General features: G+C 44.5%; 1 protein-coding gene across 2 annotated transcripts in view; it reads left to right on the plus strand.

Moving 5' to 3' along the window:
• Nucleotides 1–22,019, plus strand: part of LOC141101718 (prostaglandin reductase 1-like) — a 90,765-nt gene extending 68,746 nt beyond the window's left edge. For both annotated transcript variants that reach the window (XM_073591017.1, XM_073591009.1), the window contains exons 6-10: nt 2,547–2,664; nt 11,455–11,610; nt 13,050–13,155; nt 20,136–20,260; nt 21,885–22,019. In XM_073591017.1, the coding sequence (XP_073447118.1) occupies nt 2,547–2,664; nt 11,455–11,610; nt 13,050–13,155; nt 20,136–20,260; nt 21,885–21,995 (616 nt within the window). In that variant the 3' untranslated portion in view covers nt 21,996–22,019. The remainder of the gene's footprint in view (nt 1–2,546; nt 2,665–11,454; nt 11,611–13,049; nt 13,156–20,135; nt 20,261–21,884) is intronic.
• Nucleotides 22,020–26,622: the final 4,603 nt, after the last annotated feature.

The raw sequence follows: 26,622 nt of genomic DNA on the forward strand, positions 1-26,622 counted from the left end.
GGTGACAAGATACAGTGTGTCCACTGTATGTGTGTCTAGCAATAGAAGTTCCATCCATTTAGAGAGACATAGACATAGACATATTTAGCTCAGTGGTAGATGCAATGCATCTTCACGTAGTGAGTCCACAGCAGTCAGTTATCAGGTTTGAGGGCATGGCAGCCCATTTTTATTAACAGGAACAAAATAAAGTTTATACACAGGATTTTCCACACAAGGGTTCTTCTCCAGTAAATTCATACAACCAAAAATGCCAAGCCTCCTGGCTCCTAGGCTTACTTTGCCTTGCAGTTCCCTGCTGAACCGGCCTACTCCTGGCCTCAACAGAACTCTCCAGACCTCTGGGTTTGCTTACTATCCCCCAGAATTCAGGACTTCCTTCAGCCCCCTTGGGCTTGCTAGTCGCCTCAGCTCTCCCAGCCTCCCAGACCCTTCTCTGGTCTCACAGGCCCTTGTAGCCGTCCCGACCTTCCCAGTCCTTCAGACACAGTCTGACAGTCCCCCCCCCACCCTGCTTGCTATCCAAAAGACCTGAACACAGGGTTGGAGATCTCATCCCACCCAAGTCTCTGCGGGATCTCCAAACTACAGCACCCCCTCCGAACATAGCAAAACCTGGAAAAAGCTGCCAAAACCGTTTTCTCCTTTTCAAAGCTATGCTCTGTAGCACTGCAGTCCGCCGACATGCAGGTCTCCATTTTCCATCCCTTTTCACAGTGACAGGGACTTTCACAATATATATAGATATATAGAGAGAGACTCCATGGTGCAGCTAGAACACACCAATGATTGGTTTCAGCCCCAAAATTTGTACACAACAAAATCCACAAGGGAAATGGGGAGGAGAGAACACTGGGATATTGCGATACTAGAGAAGTATAACACGTAATATAGCATAAAATACCTATAAAAGTTCAACTTTTAGATTCACTTCCCCCAATTGTGGTGTTCACCGGGGTCAATTTAATATTTTTCAATAAAATATCTGCTTTTTATGCTATATTACGTGTTATACTTTTCTCTGATTTTGCAAAGTCCCGGTGCTCTCTCCTCCCCATTTCCCTTATGGATTGTGTTGTGTACAAATTTTGGGGCTGAAACCAATCATTGGTGTGTTCTAGCTGCACCATGGAGATTATATATTGTGGTGAGTGTACATCCATGTGTGGTCACCTGGAGCTCCTGAAAGTAGCCACTACTAATGGCACCAGCACCTGTTCACCTACATTTTTTTTTTTTAAGCATTTATTATTTCAATGTGACTTATTTATACATTGGACATTAGTTGTATTTTCTGGTGTTGCTTATTTATTTTGTGCACTTTACATGTGGCAAACAATATCGTAATTTAGATTCACATTTTTGGCAGCGTGGTCTATATTTACTAGACATGTGCATTCGTTTTCGTCCGAATTTCAGGTATTTTCGTTATCGTTTTCACAAACGATAACAAAAGTGCAGAATCTGAAAAACGAAAGATCCGACGTAAACAAATGCTTTATTTTCATTTTCGTTGCTACAACAGTTCGATATAGATAAAAGATTCGACATGATGCTGACAATAACAATCTGTGTCCATCAAACCTGTGGTTGAATGTGCCTAACCTTAACTCTTAGTCCAAGATTATTCTACATGGAGAGAAAAGATTCGACGTAGGGGAGAAAAGATAAATAAAAATAATGACGATGATGAATGTTATTGGCTAATTGTAACCAAAGAGGAGGAGCAGTAAAATAGCTAGAACTAAGTACACACGTACTTTGGCTTATGGTGTCTGTTGAAAGTTCTAAGAAGATTCGATGGAGCAGGTAAACTATACGGCGTTGTACAGTTTAGCTGCTCCGTCGAATCTTCTTTGAACATTCGACAGACACCATAAGCCTTCAATGACAGATTCGACCTTAATTTGGATTTTCGGACGAATGCAATTTTTAACCAAAAATCAAAATAAATAAAAACGAATTTCAGGAGTAACTAAATTTATTTTTAGGACGAAAAAGAAATTCCGAAACAAAATATTTCAGTGTGCACATGTCTAATATTTACATTTTATAGTGTTTTAAAGTGTATCTAAATAAAAGAAGAAAAATTTAGTATATTAATAGTCCTTACATGTGGTGGCTGCATTCGTTTTCTTTTTTCGGTTATTTCTTTGTTATTTGAGCCTGTCTGTAACAAACTTCCTACATTAGGCTGACACTTCTCACTCATAGTGCTGTATCTTCAGAGAAGCAGCATTGTCATCCTATAACAGTGTTTTAAAACTACAGAGCTATTCTCTTCTCTTCTCTTCCCTTCTCCATAACATAGGGGCAGATATTTTGTAGTGCACAGAGGGAACCGTGCTAACTGATATCAGTGCTACAAGGGAAATGGGAGTATACGAAAAATGATCAGCTGGCTAGATTTCTGGCAAGATCCACAAGTTGTTTTTCACAGTTATCAAACAAATATAGCTAAACTCTTTCAAATATATATTTAGCATACCAAAAGGGAACAAATAGAAGTTTATTTAATATCTGCAATGACCATTTTTCTTGCACAGTGTCACAGCATACATTGGTCTTAAGCAAATCTGTGATCCAAAGCCAGGTGAAGTGCTTCTTGTTAACTCAGCAGCTGGTGCTGTCGGTACTATTGTTGGCCAAATTGCCAAGATAAAGGTAAATAACGTGACATTGCTCTCACTCATTTTGTACACCAGACCATATTGCAGTATGAGAATACAGTATTGCGGACCTAATGTTCAGCATTGAGTGATGCTACTTTGATACCTGAATCTGCAGATAATACGTATTTATACCAGTGTGTGTATGTGTGTGTGTAGGGAGATGGAGACAGTATATACACAGTGCTCAGCATAAATGAGAACACCCCAACAGATTTGTCAGAAAACCTTTACTTTCTTTACAGAATCAACATTTTCTATGGGACACTATACTACAAAACACTTCCACAAATGCGGGCCATTGATTGCAACCAAGATTTGTTCATTTGCACACAGTTTTTTTGCTAACAAATTCATTCAAGTACATGTTGCAAAAATTAATACACCCCCAATGAAAGTCTTAGGACCAAAGCTGCATTTTAGACAACAAAATCCTAATTTACAAGAATTCAACTACAGGTGTCCAGCAGACAGTTGATTATAAAAGGGCGTTACTTAACAAAGAAAATACCTCCCCATTTCATGCAGTCAGCAATGGCACCACATGGAAGAGAGATGTCACAAGGCCTGAGGAAAAAATAATTTCTTTACACAAGAAAGGTGAAGGCTACAAGAAGATCAGCAACGCTTTACTTATCAGTCAGAATACTGTAGCAAAAGTGATACAAAAATGTAAGAAAGATGGAACTGCAACCATCTCACAGACATCCAGGCTATTCACGGAAGTTAACACCTCGACAGGAGCATCTTCTGATGAGAAGGGTTGAAGAAAATCGCCATGCAATTTCACTGCAGTTAGCCAAAAAAGTGTAAAGCCAAACTGGGGTGATTGTTTCCTATGACACAATATGGCGTACACTGCAGAAGAATGGCATGCATGGGTGTTGTCCACGAAGGAAGCCTCTCTTAAAGCCTATGCACAAAAAACCCACGTAGAATTTGCAGTAGCCCATGCTGAAAAACAAGAGGACTGCTGGGACTCTTTATACTGGAGTGATAAGACCAAGATTCATGTTTTTGGAACTGATGGCTTCAAAACTGTATGGCATCGCAAAGGGGAGGAGTACAAAGAAAAATGCATGGTGCCTACAGTAAAGGATGGTGGTAGTAGTCTCCTTCTGTGAGGCTGCATGAGTGCTGCTAGTGTCAGGGAGCTGCATTTCATTGATGGTATCAAATTCACAGATGTACTGCTCTATATTGAAAGAGAAGATGCTGTCATCGCTCTGTGCCCTTGGTCGTTGTGCACTTTTTCAATATGACAATGTTTCAAAACACACATCTAAGGCCACTGTTGCATTTCTGAAGATCAGGGTGAAAGTGATTCAGTGGCCAAATATGTCTCCTGATCTGAACCCAAGCGAACACCTATGGGGAATTCTGAAGTTGAGCATTACTCTCCATCCAGCACCCAGGCTCTAAAAGATGTTCCTGAAGAATGGAAAAAGATAGATGTTGCAATATGTCACCAACTTGTTCATTCCATGCCTAGAAGTCTTGGTGCTGTCCTTACAAATCATGGAGGTCATACTAAATACTAGATGTAGTAGTTTTTGTAATGGGGTGTTCATTTTTGCATCAACTAATTTTAATAAAACTGAAGATTTTGTAATGTAAGTTATATTAACTAGGGATGAGCTTGATGTTCAGGTCGAACATGAGTTTGACTTGAACATCGGGTGTTCGTCCGTTCACTGAATATCTCAACATTATGGGACGTTCACGGGAAATTCGAGTGCCTGCGGAACGCCCCATAATGCACTGCGAGATTGCAGTGCATTGCTGTATGATGATTGGCCAAAGCATGCACCTGACCGGAATGCTTTGGCCAATCCCAGCGCTCTCTGCTAAGAGAGCCATAATTGGCCAAAGGCAGGGTGTGTGTGTGTGTGTGTGTGTGTGTGTGTGTGTGTGTGTATATATATATATTATGCATTCTCCATGCAGTCAGTGTAGCCTAGAGATCTACATTCTACAGTGCATTCCGTGGGGTACTATTTCTAATCTACTTCAGGCAGTGTATTTGAGATTTTTTATATATATATATATATATATATATATATATATATATATATATATACACACAGTCAGGTCCATAAATATTGGGACATCGACACAATTCTAATCTTTTTGGCTCTATACACCACCACAATGGATTTGAAATGAAACCAGCAAGATGTGCTTTAACTGCAGATTTTCAGCTTTAATTTGAGGGTATTTACATCCAAATCAGGTGAACAGTGTAGGAATTACAACAGTTTGTATATGTGCCTCCCACTTTTTAGGGGACCAAAAGTAATGGGACAGATTAACAATCATCCATCAAACTTTCACTTTTTAATACTTGGTTGCAAATCCTTTGCAGTCAATTACAGCCTGAAGTCTGGAACGCATAGACATCACCAGACGCTGGGTTTCATCCCTGGTGATGCTCTGCCAGGCATCTACTGCAACTGTCTTCAGTTCCTGCTTGTTCTTGGGGCATTTTCCCTTCAGTTTTGTCTTCAGCAAGTGAAATTCATGCTCAATCAGATTCAGGTCAGGTGATTGACTTGGCCATTGCATAACATTACACTTCTTTCCCTTAAACTTTGGTTGCTTTCGCAGTATGCTTCAGGTCATTGTCTATCTGCACTGTGAAGCGCCGTCCAATAAGTTCTGAAGCATTTTGCTGAATATAAGCAGATAATATTGCCGGAAACACTTCAGAATTCATCCTGCTGCTTTTGTCAGCAGTCACATCAATAAATACAAGAGAATCAGTTCCATTGGCAGCCATACATGCCCACGCCATGACCCTACCACCACCATGCTTCACTGATGAGGTGGTATGCTTTGGATCATGAGCCGTTCCTTTCCTTCTCCATACTCTTCTCTTCCCATCACTCTGGTACAAGTTGATCTTGGTTTCATCTGTCCATGGGATGATGTTCCAGAACTGTGAAGGATTTTTTTAGATGTTTGGCAAACTCTAATCTGGCCTTCCTGTTTTTGAGACTCGCCAATGGTTTACATCTTGTGGTGAACCCTCTGTATTCACTCTGCTGAAGTCTTCTCTTGATTGTTTACTTTGACACATACACCTACATCCTGGAGATTGTTCTTGATCTGGCCAACTGTTGTGAAGGGTGTTTTCTTCACCAGGGAAAGAATTCTTCGGTCATCCACCACAGTTGTTTTCCGTGGTCATCCGGGTCTTTTGATGCTGCTGAGCTCCCTGGTGCGTTCTTTCTTTTTAAGGATGTTCCAAACAGTTGATTTGGCCACACCTAATGTTTTTGCTATCTCTCTGATGGGTTTGTTTTGTTTTTCCAGCCTAATGGCTTGCTTTACTGATAGTGACAGCTCTTTGGATCTCATATTGAGAGTTGACAGCAACAGATTCCAAATGCAAATAGCACACTTGAAATGAACTCTGGACCTTTTATCTGCTCCTTGTAAATGGGATAATGTGGGAATAACACACACCTGGCTGTGGAACAGCTGAGCAGCAAATTGTCCAATTACTTTTGGTCCCTTAAGTGTGAGGCACATATACAAACTGTTGTAATTCCTACACCGTTTACCTGATTTGGATGTAAATACCCTCACATTAAAGCTGAAAGTCTGCAGTTAAAGCACATCTTGTTTCATTTCAAATCCATTGTGGTGTATAGAGCCAAAAAGATTAGAATTGTGTCAATGTCCCAATATTTATGGACCTGACTGTAGATACTCTGCATCCAGTCAGTGTAGCCTAGAGATCTACATTCCACAGTGCATTCCGTAGTGTACTATTTCTAATCTACTTCAGGCAGTGTATTTGAGAATAGAGATATAGATATATCTATATCTCCAGTCTAGTGTATGTATATGTGTGTCATATATATAATGTGTGTAAATTTTGCATCCAGTCAGTGTAGCCTAGAATTACAGTGCATTCCGTGGTGTACTATTTCTAATCTAATTCAGGTGGTGTATTTGATATATAATATATATCGACAGGTGTGTGTGTGTGTGTGTGTGTGTGTGTATATATATATCTCTGCAGCATCCAGTGTAGCGTATATCTACAGTGCAACCGTAGTGCAGTTACTACACTTTTCTGGTGGTGTACACATTATACAATACAGTGCAGCCGTAGTGCAGTTGCTAATACTTTTCTGGCAGTGTACACAGCACACAATACAGTGAAACCATAGTGCAGTTGCTACTACTTTTCTTGGGGTGTACACAATACAGTGCAACCGTAGTGCAGTTGCTACTACATTTCTGGTGGTGTACACATTACACAACACAGTGCAACCGTAGTGCAGTTGCTACTACTTTTCTGGTGGTGTACACATTACACAATACAGTGCAACCATAGTGCAGTTGCTTCTACTTTTATGGCGGTGTACACAGCACACAATACAGTGCAACCGTAGTGCAGTTGCTACATTTCTGGTGGTGTACACATTACACAATACAGTGCAACCGTAGTGCAGTTGCTACTACTTTTCTGGTGTACATAGTACACAATACAGTGCAGTGTGGTGTTGCCAAACAAAATATACATCATGTCTGGAAGGCCACCAAAGAGGCAGACGCTCACAGGCCACTAAAAGAGGGCAAGCAGGCTCTGTGTCTACAGTCAACAGTGCTGGTCGTGGACATGGTGCATCCTCTGCAGGTGGCCGTGGGGAATGCTTGTCCTTTTTTTTTTTTTTTTTTTTTTTCAGCTGCTGGCCATGTTATTGAGCCAGACCATGCAGAAGAGTTGGTGGAGTGGATAACAAAGCCGTCCTCATCCTCCTCATCCTCTGTCACCCAGGCTCAGTAGCAGGAGTAGTTTGCCTTCCAATGCAGCTTCCAAAGCGGCTTATTCCACCGGCTCCTTGTCCAGTCACTCCTTCCGTAGCCCCACCATCATGCACGGAGGAGTCCCCTGAACTATTCAACCACAGTGTCGGGTACATGCTGATGGAGGATGCGCAGCGATTAAAAGGCTCCGATGTTGGTTCCCAGGTTGCGGAAGGGAGTAACGTGAGCCTAGAGAGAGGGGGTGCCCAAGAAGGACAAGAAACTGGCAGTCATGTTCCCCCAGCCACAGCATACTGCCAAGTTTGCTCCAGTGACGAGGAGGGAGGGGATGATGAGGTCACTGACTCTACTTGGGTGTCTGACAGAAGAGAGGAAGAGGAGGAGGCACAACTGTATTCTAGGGGGCAGCTTAAGGAAAGCCACCCTACTGCATCACACGGAAGAGCTCCGCAGGTGCAGGGTGCTGCTGACTCCCCGCTGATTTTGAAAAGTTCCTTGGTATGGGCCTTTTTTGACACGTGTGCAGCAGATCGCACCGTTGCTGTTTGCAACCTTTGCCTGAAGCGGATCAAGTGTGGCCAGAACAGCAGCCGCTTGGGCACCACATGCTTGACCAGACATATGACGACCTCCCATGCAGTCCATTGGCAACAGCACTTGAAAGACCCACATCAAAGAAAAAGGCGGACTTCTCCTTGCTCCTCATCTGGGATCTCCAACCCCACTATACCTCCAGTCCTCTCAAAAACCTGCACTGACAGGAATGAAGGTATATCAGTAGGTGTCCCAAGTACTTGCAGCCAATCTGCTATCAGTACACCTCCATCTGATTTTAGCAGACAAATTTCCCTACGCCGGTTTCTAAACCATAAAAAAAATTCGGTCCTAGCCATCCACATGCTCTTGGCCAAATTGCTAGTACTGCAACTGCTGCCTTTTCAGCTGGTAGACTCTGCCCCCTTTCGTGAATTTGTGGAATGTGATGTACCTCAGTGGCAGGTTCCAAAACGCCATTTCTTTTTACAGAAGGCCGTTCCGGCTCTCTACCAGCATCTGGAAAACAAGGTTTTGGCCTCGTTGGACAGGGCGGTCAGCAGTAAGGTGCATATTACTGCTGACTCGTGGTCTAGCAGGCATGGGCAGGGACGTTACCTTTCCTTCACTGCGCGCTGATTAACTCTGCTGGCAGCTGGGAAGGATGCAGGACAGGGTTCAGTATTGTTGGGGCTTGTTCCGCCACCACACCTCCAAAATGCTAGTGGTTATTCTGCCACAGCTCTCTCCTCCACCCCTTCTTCCTCTATGTCCTCTTCAGATTTCTCCTCTGAACCAGTGGTGCTCCGTAAATGGTCAAGGGCCTACGCAAGCACTCAGGCAAAAAGATGCCATGCGGTGCTTGAGTTGTTCTGCTTAGGGGACAGGAGCCGCACTGGGGCAGAGATTCTGTCAGCTCTGCAGGGGCAGGCTCAGAGGTGGTTGACGCCACGCCAGCTTCAGCCAGGAATGGTTGTATGCAACAATGGCACCAACCTTCTCTTCGCCCTCTGACAGGGACACTTGACCCATGTCCCATGTTTTGCACACATCCTGAATTTGGTGGTGTGGCGGTTCTTGGGCGGGTACTCGGGCTTCTAGGATCTCCTGAGGCATGCCAAAAAAGTCTGTGGTCATTTCTGCCGGTCATACAATGCCAGTGTTTGGCTGGATGACATTCAAAGGGAATGCAACCTGCCCACCAACCGCCTCATTTGTGACATGCCCACCAAGTGGAACTCAATGTTGGCAGTGCTGCAGTGGCTGCACTCGCAGCAGAGGGCCACCAATGAGTACCTGTGTGAGTATGGCACCAGGACAGGGTCAGGGGAGCTTGGCTTTTTTTTTTGCTACGCCAGTGGCTACTGATCAAGGATGCATGCACTGTCCTGTCACCATTTGAGGAGACCATGAGGATGGTGAGCAGTAACAATGCATGCATCAGTGATACTGTCCCTCTTGTTTTCCTGTTGGAGCACACGCTTCGTGGAATAATGAACAGGGCACTTGAGGCAGAACAGCGGGAGGAAGAGGAGGACCTCCTTACCTCTCAAGGCCCCCTTTATCCAGATAGCATTCCTGTGGGCCTGCCAAACACACAGGAAGAGGAGGAATGTATCAGCATGGATGTAGAGGAGAACACTCAGCAGCAGTCTTCAAGGTATGGTTTTCAGTCCCCAGAAACCCAAAGAATTGTACGTGGTAGGGAGGAGGTAGTTCCTGACAACATCATCCTCAGTGACCCAGAGGACTCACAATCAAATGCATCTGCAAACTTGCGCTGCTTGGCCTCCCTGATTTTGCAAAGTCTGCAAAAGGACCCTAGGATTCGTAGTATCAAGGAGAGGGATCATTACTGGCTGGCAACCCTTCTTGATTCACGTTAAAAGGGTAAGGTTGCAGAACTCATCCTGCCTTTGCAGAGGGAGCAGAGGATGAAACATCTTCAGGAGGCCATGAAAGGTTTTTGCAATGCGTTTCCAGACCCTGGGAGGTTACAATTTCCTGGTGCTGGACAACCTAGTACATGGTGCAGGAATATCTTGGGGCAAGAGCAGACTTGGAGACCTTTCCAACAGACCATCCACTGGGTTACTGGGTCTTGAGGATGGACCACTGGCCAGAACTTGCTCAATATGCAATTGAGCTACTGGCCTGTCCTGCATCCAGCGTTCTTTCTGAACGCACATTCAGTGCTGCTGGAGGGTTTGTGTCGGATCATAGTGTGCCTGTCCACAGACTCCGTTGATAGGCTCACATTCATAAAAATGAATCAGTCTTGGATCAGCAGCAGCTATCAAGCACCTGATGCTGATGTAACTGATTGATTTTTCTATGGATGTGGGATCCCTTGAAGACTGCCTATGCTGAGTGACTATCCTATTCCTCCTCAATCTTGATGATGCTAGCTTCCAACAATATTTTTTGTTTAGGCCACCACGACTGCCTAAGGCCCAATTTTTCTGCCCCTGTTTAACGGGCATGTAATTACAATTCTTGATCTAATGTTTCATAGCAGGGCCTGTTCCTGCGCCCAACAAGAGTATCTGTGAGGGGTTAGTGTTGTGGCACCACCACCTAAGGCCCAATTTTCTGCAGCGTATATAGGGTAGGCCATATAGTATATATACTTCTGTTCAGAGTATATAGTGCCTGGGGCCCCCCCACGCCATTTTTTTTTTTTAATTTGTGTGTTCCCCTTAATACCCATACCAGACCCAAAGAGCCTTGTAATGGGCTGGGGGGGGGGGGGTGGCGCTTTTATCAATGATTTTCATCTATATTGCCGGGACCCGACAATAGATTACAGCCGCAGGCAGTTTTAAATGATTTTTTTTTTTTTTAGAACTGTCGTTTTGCTGTGGTATTATTCTAAACACGGGAAAACTGCGCCACTTTACGGGCATACTATAGACACCCCCAGGCATATTTAAAGGAATATTTCATTTTTATTGTTTCACTTTAAGCATTCTTAAAATCACTGCTCCTGAAAAAACGGCCGTTTTTAAAACTTTTTTTTTTTTGCATTGATGCATGTCCCCTGGGGCAGGACCCGGGTCCCCAAGCACTTTTTAGGTGTTCGTATGTTCGAACAAACTTTTTTGCATGTTCGGATGTTCTGGTGCGAACCGAACCGGAGGGTGTTCGGCTCATTCCTATTATTAACCTTACTTTCATGTAATGAGCTAAACAAATGTTCTATAAAACTCAGGTTTGTCAAAATGTTGGAAATTGTTCCTGAGTTCATTGAGATCTTGATTAAAATCTTACTTTTCAAAAGGGTGTACTCATTTATTCTGAGCACTGTATATATACATTATCCACAGTGAGCATTTTTTGGCTTTCTATAAAGAGAGGTCCATAATTATGAATATGCAGTACATTCTTCTATTATAAACTAGTTTTTCACTGAATTTTTTTACTGACATTATTTTCAAGGTTTTTACATGTTTTTTCTTTTATTGAACAGGGCTGTAAAGTGGTTGGATCTGCTGGCACAGATGAAAAAGTTGCGTATTTAAAGGAAATTGGTTTTGATGAAGCATTCAACTATAAGACTGTAAGTTCTTTGGAGGAAGCACTGAAGGCAGCATCTCCAGAGGGCTACGATTGTTATTTTGAGAATGTAAGTAACTGTGTTTGTGGCTAATTTCAACAGTTTCAGTTATCTATGTTAAGTTGATTTGCACATGGATAAATATTTGACCGCTGGGTAAAGTGAAGTAGCTTATGCATGGGTACAGACAGTCAAACACAAATCTTTGTGTACTAGAACCTTGATTGGCAGGGTTGGAGAATTTTGGGCCAATAGACCAGTTACAAGACAGAGCTCCTCCTAAAAGCCTATGTAGAGTTTGCCTAACATGCAATAAACAACCAATATTTTGGATCTGTAAGGCATTTTTGTTTACATATAGCCCCAGAGGAAATAGATGGAGGAATTTTGGACTGAACAGAGTAATAATCCTGGGTAAGAGTTAACAGGCTGAGTGGTAGTGTATGAACAGGAGGTCTTACCTGATTGGTGATCATTTCTCACTTGGTACGGACAGTAGTGCTGCTGGGACGTCACAGAACGTATACCCCCACCTTCATTAGCTGATCAGCAAACTGTGTTGGGGTGGTTATTTTTCTTGTCATGGCAGCTTGGGAGTTAGAGGTACTTTGTGGGGTCTGTGGAAGACTTGGAACTGTTACACTAAGGTCCCATCTGGTGGTATAGTACTTCACTTTTGGCTGGATGTTGTTCTACCAGGGGCTTGGTTTCTTGGTGGAAGGCGGTATATATGCTCAATTTGGAACTATCCTCAAGCCAGCAGTGTGCAGCTGGGAACAGAGTTAGGACTTAGGCTGGCCATACATGGTTGAATTTCGAAAGAATTTTCTTTTGAAAATCAGAAAATTTGTGCATTTTGTGATCTGATGGTGCCACCATTGATTTTGAAATTCGGTCAACCAAGCCTTCAATTTCACCTCGTGTTGCTACAGAAAATAATTTTCGTGGCTGGGAATCTTTTCTTTCCGGGAATTTTTCTTTTCTTGCACATGCGCATTTCTTTTTCGATTACATTTCTCGCTCGATTCTCCCATCATTGATTAGAAAATCGTTAGTTTTTCAAAAAATTTCCAACATGTCCGATTACTCAAATTTGATTGCCGCACGAAAATCGGCTGTTGCTGCAGCCCACTAATGGTGCGAAATACGAACAAAAATTCTTGAATAAGATTTTCGAAAGAAAATTCTTTCAAAATTCGACCCATGTATGGCCTGCCTTAGTTAAGAATTTAACAGACCCCAAAGGTCCTCCTCCTTGCAATACTTGGCTATTTATCTTGGTACGTTTTTATTGAATTGTTAATGGGTGTTAAATGGCTGCTGAGGCCAACTTAAAACCCACGTCAAGCAGTCGGATTTGGGCGGTCAGATGTCAGGGACGGAACTGAAATACCCATCAGTAAAAGGTATATTTGTTTAAAAATTAGCAATTGTGCATACAGTTCTGCAGAGCCAACAATATAACTATTGTCTAAAGTGAATGTGTTTCTTCTGTTTTGCATATATAGGTTGGAGGAAAGTTTGCCGATGTAGCTCTTCAACAAATGAAGAATTTTGGAAGAATTGCAGTGTGTGGTTGCATCTCTATGTACAATGATTCTGTTCCGCAAACAGGTAATAACTCTGTTTATTATCACAGGTATGAAACCGCATAAAAGAGAAGTTTTACTATTTAAGTGGCTAAACTGTCTGCAAAGGCATTGGTTAATACTTCAAACCAGTGGCGGCTGGTGCGCCAAATGTTTGGGGGGTGCAAACTGAAAAATTCTGAAAAAAACCCCCATCAATTGCAGCCTCACTATGCCCGTCAAATGCAGCCGCTGTGCCCGTCAAATGCAGCCGCTGTGACTCCAGCACCCCCCGCCCGCTCGTTTGCTGTCTTACTGGCACTTCTTACTGGCACTTACCCTATCTTGGTGGCGGGTCAAGCAGCGGGTGATGGGCACGAGCTGTGGGATGGGCAGCGGGTCAGGTGGTAGCTCCTGTGTCCATGTTTCCTCCATGCTTTTCCTCCTGCTAGGCATCCAATAGGAGCACCTGTCCTTTCAGCCAACCAGGTGACGGGTATCAGACCTGCACTTCCTGATTGGCGGAGAGGTGGTTCAGTGTTAGAAAAGCAAATATTCATTTGCTTTTCTAACACACCTGGGTGGGCTCTGAGCGCAATGCTCTGCGCTCCGAGTCCACCCTATTTTGAAGCCTATTAGAGCCTATTAAGCATATAGAGGGTGGCGTGTTAGAGGGTGTGGATCCCGAGTGCGTGATAGAGGGGGTGGTGCCCAGATGCCCCTAATGGACGGGCCATCACTGCTTCAAACTCCAAAGTGGTTTTCAAAAGAATAAAATAGTCAATACCCAGTCTGCTGTTTGAGAAAGAAGATAGCAGGAAGACAGAGGGGGTCTGGGGACAGACTGCAACAGACTTTTCATATACAGATTATGAATTGGTGAGTTGTTAGAGCTGAAATTGCCTATTTTCCCGTGGTTTCTCTAAACATTGGAAAAAGAAATGGTTGTTTTGAGATTCACAGCTGTATATGAACACACAGACTTGAAATTCAAAGGGAGATCAGTACAGTGCAATCATTCCGTGTTCCAGTGGTGAGTTTTCTAGGGCTCCAGCCATGCTCTCTTTTGTGTTTACCCCAGTTGTTGCAGCGATGGCCAAAGAGCCATGCTTGCATCACATTAATGGCGTACATAGTGGACAGACTCCCATGCAGCATTTTTCCTTGTGACGCCAAGCCCCCTACTAGTTTACCAAGCCTCTAATGGTGTTGTTCTATTCCTGAGCTCCCAGCGCTACTGCCTAGTCCACACTGTCCGTAGCCTCTACTCTGGGTTTGTTCCATCTGTCTCTCCTGGTCTCTGGCATTGCCCCTGGTATGCTCTGACAGTTGCTGCTAGCCACTGGCATAGTTTCTGATAAACTCCTCCAGTTGCACTTGGCCCCAGCAACATACCTGGTATTGTCAATTTGGCACTCCTGGCTACTGTCATTATCCCTGTTAAGTTCCCATCTATTCCTCCTGGATGCTGACACCATTCCTGACATGCTCCATTTGCCAACTTTGCTCCTCCAGGTCCATACAGATGGGTACAAGTACTCCAGGTGTGCTCTGTTTGCCAAACTCCTCCAAAGTCTGGAGGCTGGGTCCAACAATTCCTGGTTAGCTCCATTTGCCAAACTCTGCTGCTCTGAGTCCTTGCAGCTGGACTCATCCAATTATTTCTCTTTATTACTTCGTTACCAGCTCCTCAGTAGTTGCCTGGCTGTTTATGCCGGTGTTCTTATTGTATCTTTCTCCTATGTTTACTAGTAACTTGGTAAAAGAACTGAGGCAGAATGCAGCTGTGTCTAAACCCCTGTGCAGGGGGTACATGGTAAATACTGCTGGTCCCTTATAGTCTGCTCCTTGTAGAATCCATTCATAGTTGGGGTCGGGTCAAGTTTGCTCTGCTTCACTCATTTCACGACAGACACTGAAAAGAAAGCAGTAGCCTGCATACAGTATGTAATGACTAATAATGGCTGCCCTTAAGTACATAAAAACCTATGCATAGTAACAAGGTCAGATGGGGATCTTAATTGATTGTTTGAGCCAGCTTGGTAAAGGCTTGTGCCGTTTCTTGCTGAGGATTTTGGATGTATGTGGCAAAACAAGCGGACTTCCATCGGCCTAGTTTCTTGATTACGTGGTCTGGTACTCCATGTTGGGAGGCTGCTCCGATCCGGAAGGAATGTCCAGAGGACTGACTGGGGTTGAAGCCAAAGTTGCTTAGGAGGATCCTTACATGCTTGATAAACTGGCTGCCACTCAGGGGGCTGGTTAGAAAGGGTAGCAATGAGCTACCATCAGATTGGCTGGGTAGATGGGACAGTAGTCAGTCTAGCACTGTCACTGAGCACCAGGCGTTGTTAGTCTGAGACAGGTTGATGTCAACCCCGGGGTCAGTTTGTTGCATTTTGCAGACTGTAAGATGAAGGGAGTAATGGTTCGGAAAGCGAGTCAGGTGGCGTCAGAGCAGTGTCTGACTGCCAGAGCCGCTGACGGTAAATTCACTAGGTCGTAGGAGACAGTAAAAGGCCTGGTAGAAGGCCGCCTGGATGACTAGGCTGAGCAAAGCCCCAAACTGAGAACGAGTAAGGATTTCAGACATGTCCCTGAAGAGGGCACTCGTGATAGGTAGGCGTTTGCCACTGACTACGGGTTGGTGCTTCTGTATGCCCTGTAGGAAGGAATTGACTGCATGGGTCGAGAATACTGACGGTTTACTGGGGTCCTGTAAGGACAGGAAATGCTGGACGCCGGCTAGGTATAGCGTGATAGTATTGTGAGAAAGGGCCAGCTACGTGTGGCAATACGATATGAAGGCTAGGACATGTCTAACGTCGCCCATCACTGTTCTGGGCCAAGAGGCCAAAAACTTGCGCTAAGTGTTCCAAGCAGTGCAATAGGCCTTTAGTATATTGCGTGCCAAGGAGTGGTTATTGAGCTGGGTTGCAAAGGTGAGATGCAACTTCAGTCCATCGTCGGCAGGAGTAGTTGTTGGGTCGGCTCCAGGCTCCTGCTGGAAAAACAAAGTAAGGTTGAAATGGGACAGCTTATGAGCTGCGATTTTGCATTTGCTTGGAATATGGCTACAGAAGATATAAACTGGTGACAGAGTGACAGCTGCGTGAGCCTGGGCAGGAAGGACATGATGGGGAGTGACTTGGATCTACCTTTATCGATGTTGGTCATGGCCGGACTATCCGTGGTGAAGAGCACCGTCTGTCCTGTTCAAGTGTGGCCCCAGACCTGGGCAGCTGCCACGATGGGATATAGCTCGAAGAGTGATGAAGCCTGGGAGAAAGAAGAAATTTAAGAGAATTTCTGGGGGCCAAGGTTCAGCAAACCAGTGGCGGACAAAAAAAGGCAGTGAAGCACGTGGAGGCTGCAGCATCAGCGACCACCAGTGGAGGCTCGGCTGGCACTGCTGGGATGAACATTGAAATGACGTTCCAGCTGGTGAGGAACTTGTCCCACATAGCTAAGTCTGCTACTGCTGCTTGGTCTAGTTTGAGAACTTGGACTGGATCTTGCACTGGTGTGTGAAAAACTAAAAGCTGTGATCTAAAGGACCGTCCTCGAGAAATAATCCTCATCAGGAAGTTTAGCATCCCTAGTAAGGATTGCGACTGCCTCATGGTGCACCCTTGTGACCGGGTGAAGTCGTGGGTACCTGTCCTGGTACGGGCTAGTTTGTCGGGGGGCAGGCTATGGCACGCTTGTCCAGAGTGACACCTAGGAAGGAGATAGTGTGCCGGGCCTTTCACTTTATGCTCAGCTATGGGCATGTTTGAGTTTTCTGAACAGTATCCTCAACCTGTCTAAATCTGCCGGTGGTGTGCCTGGTTGTTCAGTGAGCAGCGAGTCATCGAGGTGTGGATAACTGTCTGACGGTGGGCCTGGTGTGACTTTACCTGTAATTAACTGTCTCAATCTTGTCATGCGACTGACCCTGGTGAAGATGTGAACTGTATGTTCTTCCCCCTCCTATTTATCAGGGGAGATAAAGTCCAACCTGGTGCCGGATGGAAACCTGAACTAACCTCAGGGAGAAAGGCAGAGAACAGATGAGTGGCCCGCGTGCCACTGGAGATGAACGGCCAACTGTGTGTTTTTGTGGCTGATTGTTTGTCACTAAGGTGTGTTTGCAAGTTAGTTTGTATGCGGGTTTTCATGTAGGTGCGTGCCGCAAAGTGTTTTATACTACTGGAGACGATATTGCGTGGTTGCAAGGGTGTCAGTGAGTGTCAGGTTGCTGGGGCGATATTGCGTGGTTGCAGGGGTCTCGATGAGTATGAAGGTTTGTTTTTTGAGACGACGTGTGGTTCCAAGGGTCTCAGTCTGGTTTGCTGAGATGATATTGCGTGGTCGCAAAGGTCTGTCTGGTTTTGCTAAGATGATATTGCGTGGTTGCAAGGGTCTCGATGAGTATGAAGTTGTTTTGAGACGATATTGCGTGGTTGCAAGGGTCTCAGTAAGTGTCAGGCTGCTGAGACGATATTGCGTGATTGCAAGGGTCTCGATGTATGATTTTTTTTTTTTTTTTATGATGAAATTAAGTGGTTGCAAGGGTCTCAATGAGTGAGGGGTTGCTAAGACAATATTGCGTTTTGCAAAGGTCTCAAATGAGTGTCACTTTTTTTTTTTTTTTTGTTAAAATGAAAACGACTTTAAACTAAACGCGAGGTACTGCATTTAGCAGCGTTTACAAGCTGTTGCAGGCATTTGACGTTTCAAATGCCTCTGAACAACCGTCTGAACCCATTTTTTATTTTTTTTTTTGCATTCCAAAAAAGCTTCTAAACTCAACAGCCTAGAAACGACTATAAAAGACCCTGTGTACATGTACTGATAAGATAACATAGAGGAGAGTTCAGGGGCAGCCCAACTGCTCCTAAATGTTTACCAGCAGCAGTGTACATGAGGGATAAGACGATTTGTCTGGCTGCAAGGGTCTACATGAATGTCAGGTTGCTGGGGCGAGACTGCGTGGTCACAAAGGTCTTGAGTGGGAGGTTGCTCGAGACGGTATTGCGTGGCTGCAAGGGTCTCTGAGTGTGGGGCTGCTGAGACGGTATTGCATGTGCAAGGGTCTAAACAAGGGTGTCGGGCTGCTGAGACTATTTTCCGTGGTTGCAAGGGTCTCAACAGGTGTCAGGTTGCTGGGCCGAGATTGCGTGGTGACAAAGGGGGTATTTATATTTTATTTTTATTTTATTTATTTATTTTTATTTTTTTGATAAGTGAGAGGTTGCTGAGACCATGTTGCATTTTGCAAGGGTCTTAACAAGGGTGTCAGGCTGCTGAGGCGATTTGCATGGTTGCAAGGGTCTCAACAGGTGTCCGGTTGCTAGGCTGAGATTGCGTGGTGGCAAAGGGGTTTTTTTTTGATGAGTGAAGTTTGCTGAGACAATGTTGCGTTTTGCAAGGGTCTCAACAAGGGTGTCAGGCTGCTGAGATGATTTGCATGGTTGTAAGGGTCTCAACAGGTGTCAAGTTGCTGGGCCGAGGTTGCGTGGTGGCAAAAGGGGGTTTTTTTTTTGTTTTGTTTTTTGAATGAGTGAGAGGTTGCTGAGACGATACTGCATTTTGCAAGGGTCTCAACAAGAGTGTCAGGCTGCGACTATTTTGCATGGTTACAAGGGTCTTAACAGGTGTCAGGTTTCTGGGCCGAGGTTGCGTGGTGGTAAATGTATATTATATATTTCTATTATTTTTTAATGAGTGAGGGGTAGCTGAGACAATATTGCCTTTTGCAAGGGTCTCAACAAGAGTGACGGGCTGCTGAGACAGTTTTGCATGGCTGCAAGGGTCTCAAGGAATGAGAATTGGGTTACTGAGAAAAGGATACAAACACCTGGTTTGTTTGGCGGATTACCGTACCCTTAAGCGAGCAGTATAAGGGACAACGTCCGTTTGATTCGTAGGTTCCGTAGGGGCAACTAACAAATGATATGGGAGACAACAAATGGTAACGAATTGATAGGACGTAAAGAATGTGGCTGGAGTGCAACATATCGGGAAGGTGTGGCGTAATGCCGTGCATGAGGCAAAACAACAAGGTTTGGTGTAAAAAACAGAATGCGAGAAGTGTGTACGAATGCGTACAAATCAGCCACAGAACCTGTACAAACAATACATGCTCATCTGAAAATGGATGAGACGGCAACCCCATGGACAGTGAATCTTATAACCAGTGAAGCCTATGGCAAGTGATATTGGACAATGACCGACAGCAGCTCGGAGGCTTGGATTTGCAAATGAATCGTATGTTTGGCAGAAGGAACTTACGAATGTACTACACTTGTGCTGAATGATGTCGGGACATGAGCGACAACAACTCTGAGGCAGGTTTTTTACGAAAGGGATGCAGGATAGGAAGCATAACGAATCACAAGATTGCACATGATACGAAAAGGTATGAATACTACCTGCAACAGTAAGAGGGAACCGCCAATGAAGACCACGAACTGAGAAGCCGCAATGCACTTACGATCGAATGCACAGACTCGCGAACATGATGTGAGCTGGGAAGAGTCGACCCAGTGACGTGTAGTATCGTGCATTGAACCGGCAAAGAGCATGGGCGCGTGGGCTACTTAAATATCCTCCGGTCTCCTCCCATAAATTCAGGCCACCATACTGGCCTTCTTATATATACACACTGCATATATAGCCCTGAGTAAAATAAGCATCTATTTGCAGCGCCCATAAACATGCATTACAGAATACGCTGTAGACAATTATAAAGCATAACTGCTGGTACTTGCACATGTGTTTGGACATATATCTCCAAATGCAAATTTTTGTGTTTGAAGATATATGCTAGTATGCGTGCATGTGTACAAGCAGGTACCAGCATTTATGCGCATACAGCCGCGTACAGCATATTGTGTAATGAATGTCTATGACCAGAATTATGCAGCCACAACACATTACAAAATACATAACAAAACATACAAAAAAAAAGATGGAATGTAAATAAAAACTGCCCCATGAGCTAATACAGAATTGATTTTGATTTGATTTTTTCACCTACAGGGCCATATGCTCAGCCAGCAATTCTCTTTAAACAACTTCGTATGGAAGGGTTTCTGATATTCAGTTATGAGGATAAGCCCATCTATGAGGAAGGACAGAAGCAACTGTTAGAATGGATTTTAGAGGTGAGTTATGGACTAGATTTTATAGTACAGCGCTATCAAAGGTTACATTTTTTGTTTAAAAAATAACATCTTATACTTACAGTACCTGCTTTTTGCAATGGTTTTGCACATAGCAGCCATGATTCTTCCTTTTCTCAGGTCCCCCGCCGGCACCTCTGGCTCCTCTGTGGGGGCACTCGTGCATGATTGCTACCGAGCCCTGCTCTGTACCCCCACTTCTTCCTCACTGGCTGTGATTGACAACAGCGGGAGGTAATGGCCAGCCAATCCCATCAGAGGGTGGGCCACGGTCATAAGAATCAGGTGCAGCCATCATATGAGATCTGAATTTCCATTAAATATTTTGAGGAAAGTTTAAAGTGTTACCCATAACAAAAATCCTGTTCCTTTAAAGCATGTTATACAGCACCGTGCTTGTGCTGTGCTGTGTAATTTAGCCCCCTGTATCACCTGAAATACCTGGCTGATCCTGCCTGGTTCTGCCCTACCCCTGTAAACTGACCACTGTTTATTACGGCTGCTGAGCCTTGACACCGTGGTCAGTTTACATGCCTCCATCATCCACAGCCCTGCTCTGTCCTCCTCTGTCCTCCTCTGTCCTCACCCCCCTCACTGCCTGTCAGCTCTGTCACCCCCCCCCCATCCAATCTGTTAAATAACAATGTATCCCAATGCTATATAAAAGAGAGGCCGATTTGTACTTTGAATCAGTCTCTCCTGGCGCTCACATGACCGCTCGGCTCTTTCTCCTCTCCTCCCCAGCTGACGTCTTGGCTCTCTCCTCCTCTGCTCCCTGGTTGACGTCACCGAGCCCGCTGTATCTGTCAGAGTGGGAGAGGAGAGAGCCGAGGAGTTGCGTGAGCGCCGGGAGACGGTCTCATATAAGGTACTAATCGACATTCTTTTTATAGAACGCAGGCACTGGGACACATATTGTTATTAAACAGAGGGGATGGCAAGAATAGATTATTGTGGCTTAACAACCACTTTAAGGGTGCCATTTGGAGCAGTTACTTAAAGGGGTTGTAAACCCTCAGGTTTTTTCACCTTAATGCATCCTATGCATTAAGGTAAAAAAAGCTTTCTGCCAGTCACCGACCCCCCAGCCCCCCTGTTTTACTTACCTGAGCCCTGAATTTCCGTCATCGAGAACGTGCCAGCCTTCTCTCCACGGGGTCTTGGCTCTTGATTGGATATATTGATAGCAGTGCAGCCATTGGGCAAATCCAATGACTCGGATGCTGGTGGGTGGGGCCGAGTCCGGCATTCATGTCTATAGACGCAAATGCTGGACTCGGGAGCGCGCCTGCAAGGTAAATCCCTTGGGGAAGCGCTTCTCCGAGGCGGTTATCAGATGCGGGGAGGAGCCGTGAGAGCCGCCGGGGGACCCCAGAAGAGCAGGTTCGGGGCCACTCTTTGCAAAACGAGCTGCACAGTGGAGGTAAGTATGTTTTTTTTTTTTTTTTTTAATTTATTTATTTTTTAATTACCCTTACAATCATTAAGTACAGTTATCTATTAAATGAATATAAATGTGTGCATGTGAAAAATGTACAGGAAAAAAAAAATATATATATACTTGCATGCATACATACACCTTTTTAATATCTATTCATTTTTTCAGGGCAAGTTGAAGTATAATGAACATATCACCAATGGGTTTGAAAACATGCCGGCAGGATTCATTGGAATGCTCAATGGAGAAAACACTGGAAAAGCAATTATCAAAGCGTGAAATTTGAATAAATACATTTGTACATGCCGGTGTCCTTTAGTGTTTGGTGGAAAAATCTGTTTTAGAATTCAAATCTCCTACTTGGCTGTGAAATAATATTTTTTTCAAATGCCATAAGCAGATATAAATATCATATTTCTAAATATTGACTGCTAGTAACCTCATGTTGCCAGCTTTCACCCTGCTTACAGCCCTGGGTCTGCACACAGAAAGTTCTATCGTGGAGTTCCTCTTTGTTTTTCACACTAAACGGCAGGGCATAGATGCGAACCAGACAGAGAAAGAAATGGGATTCCTACCTAACATGCATTTTCTTTTCAGTTGAATTCTAATTATTTTTTCAAAGAGTTACCCCCCGTTCACACTGGCGCGACTTGTCATGTGATTTGAAAGGTCAAATCGCATGAAAAGTCCCGCCCTATTGACGGCAAAGGAACTGTTCAAATTGGCGCGATGCCGACTTTGCGGTGCTGCACTAGTTTAAAAAAGTTCCTGCACTGCTTTTGGTGATTTCATGTGCGACTTGCATAGACATCTGTGCATGAAGTGGCACAGCTGTCAGCCAAATCGCACCTGAAGTCGCACTGACATGCGGCTTTGAAATAGTGCTATTTCAAGTGAAGTCGCACAATTTCAAAGCCGCATTCCGTGTGAACATAGACCTAAGGTACATTCCAGACATAAAACAAGCGCATAGTGAAACACAAAAATCTTGCAGTATAAAAAACAAAAGTAATGCTAAGCAGTACACAATTTTCCAAGTTTTTGCAGTGTGTATGAAGGTTACTGGGAAAAGTCCAAAGGTAATATGGCAAGGGTGAGTAGAGTGGGATCAGGAAAAGGGGTGGAAGGGTAGATTCAATCATGACTGTTCTTGGGACATTTGCGGTTTGCATGGGCAATATGGTATGGATGCTGAAGACCTAAAGAGTATTATTATGGGGTTTCATGGCATTTAAAGACTTTGTGGGTAATGCAAAAGAAGGAGGTAGAGGTGTGGGAGAAATGGTTCATACCAGCAGAAGCACAAGAATTTAAGTGCAAATCCAGGCTATCACTAACTAAGCTTAAAGCGGAGTTCCACACAAAAATGGAACTTCCGCTTTTCGGAACCCTCCCCCCCTCCCATGGGAGTCTACGCCTCTTCCCGTCCCCACCGCGCTGTCTCCTGGGAACACACAGCTCCCAGGAGAGAGCGGGGACCATTTGGGACGCGCAGCGCGACTCGCGCATGCGCAGTAGGGAACCGGGAAGTGAAGCCGCTACGCTTCACTTCCTGATTTCCTCACCTAGGATGGCGGCAGCTGCTGAGAACCGAGCGGGTTCTCGGCGTCCCCTGCCGACATCGCTGGACCCTGGGACAGGTAAGTGGCCATGTATTAAAAGTCAGCAGCTGCAGTATTTGTAGCTGCTGGCTTTTAATATTTTTTTTTTTTTGGCGGTGTGGGTGAACCCCCGCTTTAAAACTGCTCCCACCCCTTCTAAATCATATACTAACTACCCTGTAGTTACCTTGTAACTACTACTGGTCTGGACATGTGATCTCCCCACAAACAGCTTTAGGGGAGACAGCAGCAACAATGGTTGCAATGCCTGGGCAGTGACGTCACTTATAGACTGGAATGCTGTGAGAATAGGTAAGTATTTGCATCTTCCTTCTACAGGGTAGCATAGGATTTAGAAGGGGGTTGGAGGCAAATTTAAGCTTAGTTATACCTGGACTTCCACTTCAGGAAAAAATAATGTTTAGATTAGGGAAGAGAAGGTAAAAAATAGGAAAGGGTGGGGTAAGAGTTGAGGGGACCTGGTCAAAAGATTGCTGCTAATGGGGCCTGGTCATTTATCAGAGTGAGAGTAGAGTATTATTATTATTCAGGTTGCTATTCTACACTAGCCATGGGGACAAATTTTTTTAAGCTTTTGGGTGACAATCATTCAATATAGAGGCAAGATTCTCATGGATCTCTGTGTGTCTATATTTCATTGCTTTACCTCCATAAAGCTTAAGGTGAGCTGTCCAAGCTTTAGCTATGGTTTGATGTAGAAAAACCCACATTTTTTGCGCTGGGAGCATATAATATCTTAAATTAAAATTACCGTAGTATTAAACAGCAGCTATCACAATGTGCATGGACAAAACGCAAACAAAATATATGGAAAATGTTGAAGCGCTTGAAAAAAGTTCAACATGAACCCAAAATATATTGCTGGCAAAAACATATAAATGTAATTCACTTTTAAAAAGTCCAAAGTAAGCCAAAGGGATGTATCTTGAGGTATTAAATAAGTGAAGAGACTGCCACAATGATCCATGGGGGTGGGGCCAAAATCTATACCAGGCTCTTCAGGTCTGGTATGGATTTTAAGGGGAGCCCCGCGCCAAATTAAAAAAAAATTGTGTGGGCCCCCCCCCCCCAAATCAATACCAGACCCTTAAAAAAAAACGCGTGGGGACAAATCTAAAATCTATACCAGACACTTATCCGAGCACACAACCTGGCAGGCCGCAGGAAAAGGGGGGGGTGAGAGCCCCCCCCTCCCATCCTGAACTGTACTAGGCCCCATGCCCTCAACATGGGGAGGGTGCTTTGAGGTCCCCTCAAAACATCTTGTCCCCATGTTGATGGGGACAAGGGCCTCATCCCCACAATCCTTGCCCAGTGGTTGTGGGGGTCTGCGGGCGGGGGGGCTTATCGGAATCTGGAAGCCCCCTTTGGCTATATAAGAGCTGTCAAAGCAAAAAGACGGCAGTTGGTGGGACGCCTCCCATGGGAGCGGAGTTTTTGCGGGGTTTTTTTCAGGACCGTCGGCACCTTGATTGAAGATGGATGGACTTCGCGGGACACTTTTTTTAAAATAAACTGTCTCCTGTCATTTTTACTTTTTTGACACTTTTTTTTGGTGAATGGGTAACGGTTGTGGGGATGAGGCACTTGTCTCCAACATGGGGACAAGGTGCTTTGGGGGGGAACCCCCAAAGCACCCTCCCCATGTTGAGGGCATGTGGTCTGGTACAGTTCAGGAGGGGGGGGGTGCCATTTTTTATTTTGGTGTGGGGTTCCCCTTAAAATCCATACCAGACCTGAAGGCCCTGGTATGGATTTTGGGGGGGACCCCCACACCATTTTCATTTTGGTGCAGGGTTCCCCTTAATATCTATACCAGACCTGAATGGACTGGGGGGAACCCACGCTGTTTCTTTCAATTTTTTTTTTTTTTTATGTATAGTGCCGGGATCCACCAATACACTAGCTGCAAGCAATTTTAAATTACATTTTTTTTCTTTAGAAATGTCATTTTGCTGCGGGACTGTTATTAACATGGGAAAAATGCACTACTTTACAAGCAGACTAGGGGGACCCCCCAGGCACGATATTCAAAGGAATATTTCATTTTTATGGTTTCACTTTAAGCATTATTAAAATCGCTGCTCCTGAAAAAAGACGTTTTTAAAACTTTATTTCTTTTGCATTGATACATGTCCCCTAGGGTAGTACTCAGGTCCCCAAACACTTTTTATGGCAATAACTTGCATATAAGCCTTTAAAATGAGCACTTTTGATTTTTCACGTTAGTGTCCCATAGACTTTAACGGTGTTCGCACAATTTTTTGCCTGTTCGCATGTTAAGCTGCGAACTGAACTGGGGTTGGCTCATCCCTACTGAGAGAAGCCAGAGTTCGTTCTTTGGCAGAGAGGTCCAAAATAGGTCTGTGGCGTAAGGCTACGTAGGGATTGTGGACTATCTACTTATGTAACACTGTACATACAAAGTTATATACTCTTAGCCACAGCTTTTGAAATTTTGGCCATTGCCACAAAGAGGTTTGCTGCATCAAAAATGGACAAGTGTGAATATGACCTTTAAAGTGACCCTGACACTTCTCTAAAAAAAAAAAAAAAAAAAAATCCAGGCAGTTCTTTGTAAAAAGAGGATGCATACTTAAGAGAAGTAAAAGATCCCCCCCCCCCATCATACTTACCTAGGTGGATGCAGCATTGACCCCCGGTGCCTCTGCACTAACAACCGAGCGATCGAACACCGCCGAACGCTCGGTTTTCAGACCTCCATGAGCAGAGAGCTACAGCCTGTCAGTTACAGCTGTCCGCTCTGCCCCCTCCTCGCTCAAAAAACAAAGAATGCAGGCTCTTCCTCAGCATGGTGAATAAGGACAATGGTGTCTGTATACAGTGTATCTGGATGGCCTTGTGTCCTGTGTCACTACAGGTGTCAGCAAGGTGACTAAGAGCAATGATGTCTGTATACAGCAGTGGTTCTCAACTCCAGTCCTCAGGACCCACCAACAGGCCAGGATTGCAAGATAGCTGAAATACATCACAGGTGATATCACTTGCTGCTCAGTGATTGCAGTATTCTAGTCTGCAACTCCCCAAGGTAATACTTAAAATCTGGCCTGTTGGTGGGTCCCGAGGACTGGAGTTGAGAACCACTGGTATACAGTGTTCATAATGCTGGATGGGCAAAGTGAAGTAATGCTGTCTGTGTGCAGTGTCCTTGTTTCCTGCAAATGGGCAAGTGCCCTCTCACCAATCCTGCAGTCAAGGCCCAAATGAACGTCCTGGAATAGGCAGGTCCTTCTAGTGACCCAACTGATCACCTTGCACTG

The sequence above is a fragment of the Aquarana catesbeiana genome, linkage group LG01 (assembly GCF_042186555.1).
Source record: "Aquarana catesbeiana isolate 2022-GZ linkage group LG01, ASM4218655v1, whole genome shotgun sequence".
Lineage (NCBI taxonomy): Eukaryota > Metazoa > Chordata > Amphibia > Anura > Ranidae > Aquarana > Aquarana catesbeiana.